General features: G+C 41.2%; 1 protein-coding gene across 1 annotated transcript; it reads left to right on the plus strand.

Moving 5' to 3' along the window:
• Positions 1-756: 756 nt before the first annotated feature.
• K441DRAFT_698200 (putative cytochrome P450) lies at positions 757-3,036 on the plus strand. Its single transcript, XM_067653044.1, has 3 exons — positions 757-1,272; positions 1,328-2,127; positions 2,177-3,036. The coding sequence occupies exons 1-3, from the start codon at positions 891-893 to the stop codon at positions 2,690-2,692; spliced, it is 1,698 nt and encodes a 565-aa protein (XP_067501331.1). The 5' UTR covers positions 757-890; the 3' UTR covers positions 2,693-3,036.
• The last annotated feature ends 5,318 nt before the right edge of the window (positions 3,037-8,354 follow it).

An 8,354-nucleotide genomic window follows, 5' to 3' on the forward strand; every position in this document is an offset into this window, starting at 1 on the left:
TTCTGTGGGATGGTTCTGCCCGGAGACGCTCCGAGAGGACATCGTATAGGGCCTGCAGCTGCTGCAGTAATACTGTCGTCGGTAAGGGCGGTGACGGTGGGGGCATGGTGGGCAATCGGACGGGCGCACGAGCAGAGCTCCAGATTCGACTTGACGATTGATCTGGAGAAAAAAGCTCCAGATTGATCTGACGCCAAGAGCTCAAGTTCAACTACTATATACGGTAAAGCGTGTGAATTTGACACGGTTGCCGATCTGGAGGAGCTCCAGGTCAGAATGTCGCCAGATTGACCGAACAGACACCTCCAGATCAGATTGAGGCTCCAGATCAACTCGCTTCTGAAGCCTCCAGATTCAATCTGGAGCTGCAACCGAACGCGCCCTTTAGATAAAATTTAATTGAATATAACCGACTATCTATATCTAATATGTTATATAATATAGCTACGACGTTGTTATTTAATGCAATAGATAGAGAAGCTAAAGAGCTCCTACCTTGTAATGTTTTTATAATAATTAGACGTTGTAAAATGGTTAAGATACGGCAGTGAAATGGGTGATTTTTGGTGTATTTTGACGCTCGGTTATCACCAAAGCTGCGCCCATAAGCTCTCAGACTCTCGGTGGAGAATTCGTTGGTGATAAGGAGCAGTATGCCCACCAGTGCACGTAGTGCACGTACCAACGGTCCACCGAGGGGGGTCTAATTTATGAGATAAGTGACAGCCAACCCCGTACTGCTGAGGTGCACTGTACAACTTTTACATACTAGTACTGTCAACACAGAGGACACGCAGTACTAGGGCAACAAAGCTCATCACCTGCTCAGTTGAAAGAACTCACTTCATTACCAAATCGTCTTTTCACTCAGTCCAGCACCGCCAATTACCATGATTTTAGAAATTCTTAGTAGTCTGGCGTTAAGCTGCCTTGCGTGGAGTCTGCTGACTATGGAAATCAACTATCGTCGCGCTTCATCGATGGGAATTCCCCTCGTTCGCCTTATAATTGATCCCCAAAATCTCCTTTGGATGGTACTCGAATCGCACCTCTGGCCGTACCTTGACCGTCTTCCTATCAATTTGGGCAACTTTGGTCGCTACGCCCGGAGAGGATGGCACTTTGGCGATAAAGCAGACTCTCATTTACGATATGGACCAGTTTGGGCGCTAGTTACTCCTGTTGACGTCTATGTCCACGTCGCCGACGCCGACAGTATCCATGATATCTTTGATCGGCGGACAGACTTCCTTCGTCCAAGCAAGATGTACAGTAAGTGGGCAATTTAGATTTAATCTTAATGTAAGCAATGTTTAACGCTATTTAGAGCTGCTTGAAGTCTACGGGCCTTGCATCTCTACTGCGAGTTGGACGGATTGGCCACGCCACAGAAAAGTCCTTGCAACGCCTTTCAATGAAAATATTATGACATTTGTCTGGGACGAGACTATTCAGCAAACTGGCCAAATGTTGGAATCGTGGACAGGCCCAGCTGTACAGCATATTCGGAGTTTTGCCAAAGATACGCGCACTCTTTCATTGAACATACTTGCCGCAACGGGTTTCCGTCGGTCCTACAAGTTCCGCAGCGCCAACGAGCCAGCGGCAGATGCTGACCAGGTGGGAAGCTATCGAGATGCTTTGCAGACGGTCCTGGACAACATCATCATGCTTATGATTTTATCACCCAAGCTGCTCTCTCTCTCTTTCGCACCAGAGTCTTGGCATCGCATCGCACGAGCCGCGGCAGATTTCAAAGAGTTCATGATTCACATGCTAGATGAGGAAACAATCGCTTTGAAAGAAGGAAAATCTGGCTCAGGAGGTCTCATGACTTCGTTTGTCCGCGCATTAGACATGAAGCAGAAAGAGGACACAAAGGGCAGTGCCAACTCAGCACCCCTTAAGGGTCTAACGGTGGATGAGATCTTTGGAAACATCTTTGTAATTAACTTCGCAGGTCATGACACCACCGCCAATACTTTGGCTTTCAGCATGCTACTTCTTGCAGCGCATCCCGATGTACAAGATTGGGTCGCAGAAGAGCTTCAGGAGCTTACACCAGCGAACGAGAAATGGGAGTATAGTTTCCTGTTCCCAAAGCTCAATCGGTGTAAAGCTGTATTGGTAAAGTTATTCTATGCTTACTCAAGTTGCCTCGCGCTCATTTAGACAGCTTGAGACACTCCGACTATATCCCCCGATCATGTCCCTTCCGAAATGGACCAACGATGTCCCACAAAGACTGAAAGTCGGAGATCAAATCATTGTGATTCCCCCTAATACAGGCGTCATGCCTAGTCTACTTTCCGTCCAAACTCACCCTAGGTATTGGAAAGACCCTCTTGTTTGGAAACCGTCACGCTGGATCTCTAGCCCCGCGGCGCCAACTTCTGAATTTGCTGCTGGATTCCAACGAGAAGTGGTCCTTACACCCGCAAAATGTACTTATTTTCCCTGGTCAGACGGCCCCCAGAACTGCCCCGGTGCAAAGTTCTCTCAGGTCGAATTCGTTGCTGTTCTGGCGTGTTTACTGCGGGATCATCGAGTCAATGCTGTTCAGAATCCGGGTGAGAGTTTTGGGCAAGCCCGGATGCGAATTCTGGCTACGGCGGAAGACGTTGATATGGAGATGTTGTTGAGGATGAAGGACGCTGATAGAGTATCATTGGTGTGCAAACGCGTTTCGTAAACAAAGACAATGAGTATTAAAAGATGTTTGGGCGGCAATGCTTCTATAAAATAGTCTATCGTCATAGGTTACTGCGAAGTATCGACATCAGCGGTAGTGACTGCGGCTGTTTGCCAGGACCCGAAATTGGACCAGTGATGGAATTGGGCTGGGTTAATTCAGGAGCTCCATGGTGGAGGCGTATTTTGACTGGACTGGATCCTGTCGATTTAATTGGTTGGATAGAGTGGATTTAAAGCTGCGGAGCTCTTGGAGCTCTAATTCTCTAACCCAATTCGGCAGGCGTAACAAAAGGATAGAGCCAATTAGTAACGTCAACAACAAAATCCAATTTTAGAATTAGGTGTACGAGCCATATAATCTGGTAACTCTAGTGTATATATATGTCGTTCGGGCTCCATGAAATCGGCCTCTGCACCTCCACGCGGTGGAGCCCGGGAACCTAGCAGTACTATCAGCGTTCCGTCAGGATTGTGCTGACAGACAGACTTGCTGATAAACAAACCCCGTTTGCTAGTTTGTTTGTTTGTTTGCTTTATAATCAAACAACCAATCAAACCCAGAGGCCCGATTTTAGCAGTCAATCAAGCCCTATATCGTCTCGTTTGATTGAGTTGGTTTGCTCGTTTAATACATAAGATATAGGGGTTCTTGGTGGTTGATTTTGGGCAGTTCTATAATATACTACGATTGTGATATAATATACGCGCCGAAAATAAACATCCAAACGCGTCTTTTTGACTTAAGCCTACCAAAATCTCCTCTTTTACCTACCAATTCCTATCGCTATACTGCCTATATTATGTCTTCCCATCTTTCTAAAGCTGGCCCTATTAATTCAGCAGAGAATACGTCTGTAATTGCGCCTAGCGAAGCCTACGAAGGTTCTAATACCTTATTAGAATTAACCCCCCTTAAGGACGAATACGAAGGCCTTAATTGGGACCGTGTAGAGAGATATTAACGGCCTTATTAAGACCTCCTTAGAACTCTAAGCTTTATATAGGACCATAGCTGGCAGCTCTAGTAAAGATTTAGTAAGAAAATAACCGTTTTCTTATATAAATATTGCCATCTATATAAGATTAAGGTAACTCTATATAAGACTAGTAGAGCCACTACTTCTGCGGTAGGACACCTTGCTAAGGATATAGATGGCCATTAGGTTAATTTTTATGGTCCTATTAATTATACAGTGTCTTAGAAGTGGAAGGCTTTAACTATTCTAGAGTAGATTTAACGAACCCACTATATATTATAAGCAGTTGCTAATGAGCTTATTAAGTCCTATAACTCCAATATCTTTAAACAGGCGGTTATACTATGGATTGCCGCTAGAAACCACCCTCTACGAGAAGTTGAGCGACCTAAATTTTAAGCCCTAATTGCGGCCGTAAATAAAGACGCCGAGCCTAATCTATACTAAAACTATAAGGCAATTTATAATTAAGTTCTCGCTAAATATAATAGCAATAAAGGTATAGTAACGGAAGAACTGGCGCGATTAATGACGAGATTTTATATATTATTTGATGGCTGGACAACGCGCGATAAGAAGAAAGCTCTTACTAGTATCTATATTTATTACTTAGACAATTAAGGCTAGATTTAAGACTTTATGCTTACTATACTAGAGCAGCTTAGCCTATATAGCGGCTATAACTACTATAACGTTATTAGTAATATTATTACTAAGTATAATCTTAGTAGTTAAATTGGCTGGTTCGTTATAGATAACGCCTATATTAACTTCCTTGCAGTAGAGCTTAGATTTAATAAATAGCAATATTAGGTGCGGTGTGCTACCTATATATTTAATTTAGTGGCTTAATTAAGTCTATTTGGAACTAATAAAGATATATTTAAGAACGGTGATAAGAACTTAACGGTAGGCGTTTTCTTACTATTAATTTAATTAAAACTAAGACTTCTATAGGAAGAGCAGTAGTTCCTAGAGGAGTGGCGAAAAGAAGGCCCGCTTGGAACTCTTATTAATTTTATTTATTTAATCTACTTACCACAAAAGTATAAATAGTTCTATACCTTTTAGTAAGAGGAGAACGCTATACTACCGCGCGCCAATTTTAAAGTCCTTAAGCTCGTTAAGCCCGTTAAGACTAGGTGGAATAGTTATTTAATAATATTTAAACGAGCTATTGAGCTTTAAGGCCCTATTTCCTTAATAATATAGCACGATATTAATAAATGGAATAGGAAGCTCGCAACGATTAAGTCTAATTAATAACGTAGAAAGAATTTAAACCTATATTAGAAGCCTTTTAATCGCCCTCTCTACGTATAAGTTAGCGGCCTTGCTTCCTATAATTAAGACGTTATTAAGCAATATATTTAGCTTCTTAAGCTGCTTTAGTAAGCTATACTTAAGCTTAAAGGAAGAGGCAAGGCTAGGCGCAATAGTGTAATATAGGAAGTTATCCCTTATATAGAGTTTCTAATAAGGCACTACGAAGAAGCTAAAGCTTAATTAACTAAGGCGATAACGGAGGATTATCCTAATTAAGAGGCAATTGAGGATTACTACGAAATTAATGTTAATTGCGGGTAGGCAAAGCTTTAAAAATACTACGTGGCGCTTAATTAGACGCCTATCTACTATATAGCTTGCCTACTACACCCTAACCTTAAGCGATTCTACTAAAACAACTAGAAAGAGAGGCCTAATTAGATAACTAGCTATAACGCTTCCTTTTAGGAGCTCTGGCTTAAGTATAAAGAAAAGAAGCTATGGTTAGTAGAGCAAGCCTCTAAAAAGAATTAGCCTTTATAATCTAATATTAATAACTTTATTAGAAGCTTTATAGGTACTGCCTTTACTATAGCACCTTCCTTATCTAATGATTAAGAAGATGAGTATAAGCAGTAGAAGAAACTTAATCTACTAGTAGAAGATTATCTATTGGCTCGTGATCCATTTTTATACTAGAGGATAATAGTAATAGAGTTTCCTAACCTTAGTTAAATAGCGCTTAATATACTAAGTATACTACTATTAAGCTGCGATTATAAACGATTGTTTAGTGAGCTTGGTAATATGCTTAAGCCTTATTACTTATAAATACGGCCTAATATTATTATAGCCTTACAGTATACGCGAAGCTAGAACCGTAACGACTTTATTAAATATAAAAAATAACCTTTCCTAATAAGGAAATCGTATACTGGTTTAGACTTAACCGGAGATCGCGCCATTTAATTTGGTTTGCTGACTTTTAAATAGTACAACGTCCTACCCAAATTTTCAATTCTGGCCTCTAACTTTGGCGCTATTAAGAGGCGCGATCTCCCACTTTAGGAGCTGTTTTGTATACATATAATAATATATAGGGAGGATTGGCTATATAGCCAGGTCGATATTACTGCTGTTATAGTAGGCGATTAATTTTTTAGGCATCTTTTATATAGGAAAACTCTGCATTAAATTTTAAGTTATGTGACCTTCCTTAGGAACCGCCAGAGCGACAATAAGGTTTAATCTATACTATAGTAAGCTATTCTTATATAATATTTAGATATTATTATAGTAACTAATATTAATAGATTTGCCGCTTTAGATTAATATAATTAGACCTTACTGTTATTAATACTAGGGGTGATTAATTTTATTCCCTCTTGACTTTTAAGCTTAGCGCGAGCATTATAATACTAAACGCCTATTACCAGATTGTAGCGTAGAGCTCCTAGATCCTCTTACCGTCGCGTAAAAATGTATATAAATCTATCCAAACAGTTAAATCTATTTAAACCGTTTACTAGTTTAATTAACTAAACGAAATAAATAAGCTTAAAGCTTTAAAATATCCAATTAACCAAACCAAAGATCCGTGATTTGAATTGTTTGTTTATTAGCAAGTCTGCTAACAGACTACTAGAACAAACGCAGGGACGTACGTACGGCTGCGCAGCGCCGGCGTTGCGACGTGGTAGTGGTGCGAAGAGTTTTCTTGCTGGGAGGGTGAGCCCCAGCGGAGGCCTACGAACACGACACCACGTCTTTACGTACACGTCTAGTACACTCGAACCACGGCACCCACCTACGGCAGCGACCCCCTTCTTCTTATGCGGTAAAGCGATATACCGTACGGCACCTACACGAATCGTATACACCTTGCAGCAGTGCTTTTATTAATATTCGATATTAGGATTTAGCTATAGTAAAATCTCCTTAATACGATATAGGGTATATAACGATATATACCCCTTAATTAAGCCTTTTTTGGTGTAATATTACGATAATCTAACTTTTGCCGATATTGTTAAGCACCTACTACTAATATTGGTATAAGCAGATTTTGATTCATTAGATTTGACCTTTGCTTACCATAAGTTTAGCCATTAAATATATTATATAACGATTAAAATCCATTAAAATTACCCTTAAATCTTACTCTCTATACTTAATTCTATTTTATTTACTATAGTAAGACATTAAAATTCTACGAGGTAGCGCTGTTACGGCTTTACTAATTATAAGCGCCAGAAAATACGCGCCTACTGTTAGCGACTTAGTTAATTAAGGCATGAGCACAGTATAAGGGACGTGTAAGCCTATATAATTAGATTATCTATAAACGAGAATCTAAAGCTAGAGAAAGGAAAGAAGAAGAAGAGCAGCGCCAGTTAAAGTAGGGTTCTTTTATATGGTCCTCTAGTCACATAACCGCAAAGTTCTACTAAGTTCTGCCACTAAGTTCTACCATTTTCTGCCAGTGCTGTAATATTACCCCCCTGTTACGGCCCTGATGCGTAACTTAGATAGGGGGCTTAGTCAGGGTTCGGCTAAAGGCTTGGCTCCCCCTTGTATATAGACGTGTCCTCACCGCCATCTTCTTCTTCTCCTTATCTTGATATCCGGGTCTATAAACATTCCAATTGTACAGGCTTGCATACGTTCTAAACGGCGCTCGTGCCTCAATTAACTGAGTCGCTGTGATATTATATTAAGATCCCTCAACCGATCGCAGGCTGTTGTATCCCAGGTTAAAGAAGCCCTGTGGCCTAGGGTAGTTAATAGGTGATGGAGCCCTATATACTAGCAGGCAAAGGAAGGAAGGAGAGCCTAACTCCTATAACAAAGAAGGTAGAAGAGCATACTCTAAGATAAAGCAAGACTCGTGCGAAGTCCTATGGTGGCTAGGTATGGAATCCCTACACCGTGCAGGCACCCCTTATGCTCATTGTTACCGTGGACCTATAGTGGCTGGGTATAGAATCCCTACACTTATAGGTACCCTCCCTTATATTCTCTTCTTTTTTTCTTTTCTCTCTACTAAACGGCCGCCTATGCTATGGGGAAGCACGTGCTGAACGGTAACCTCTTTCCGACCGTACGATCTCGTCGACCGACCGAGCAACGCGTACACCTACTGACCAATCGATCGATCGAACGACGACCCTTCAAACGACCACCGTACGTCTCTATCGGACGCTTGCACTGTACTGCTACCTAAATAGTCCTTTTTAACAGACACTAAGCCACGTATACTGTGAGGAACGAAATCGGTTGATACTAAGACTAGTGCTATGCACTAGCTGCGATAAACGACCCTAACTAATACTGAGTAATACGAGCTTTGAGGAACGAAATCACTAGGACTATCAACGCTGGCATTACTCTACTATTGACTACCGATCGTGCCGATAT

This window comes from Cenococcum geophilum (genome assembly GCF_001692895.1).
Source record: "Cenococcum geophilum 1.58 unplaced genomic scaffold K441scaffold_36, whole genome shotgun sequence".
Lineage (NCBI taxonomy): Eukaryota > Fungi > Ascomycota > Dothideomycetes > Gloniales > Gloniaceae > Cenococcum > Cenococcum geophilum.

Excerpts from the sequence above, each read along its gene's own strand:
- K441DRAFT_698200 (XM_067653044.1), top strand. The coding sequence starts at position 891 with ATGATTTTAGAAATTCTTAGTAGTCTGGCGTTAAGCTGCCTTGCGTGG. Across the intron at positions 1,273-1,327 it reads TCGTCCAAGCAAGATGTACA|AGCTGCTTGAAGTCTACGGG; the intron begins GTAAGTGGGCAA and ends AACGCTATTTAG. Across the intron at positions 2,128-2,176 it reads ATCGGTGTAAAGCTGTATTG|CTTGAGACACTCCGACTATA; the intron begins GTAAAGTTATTC and ends TCATTTAGACAG.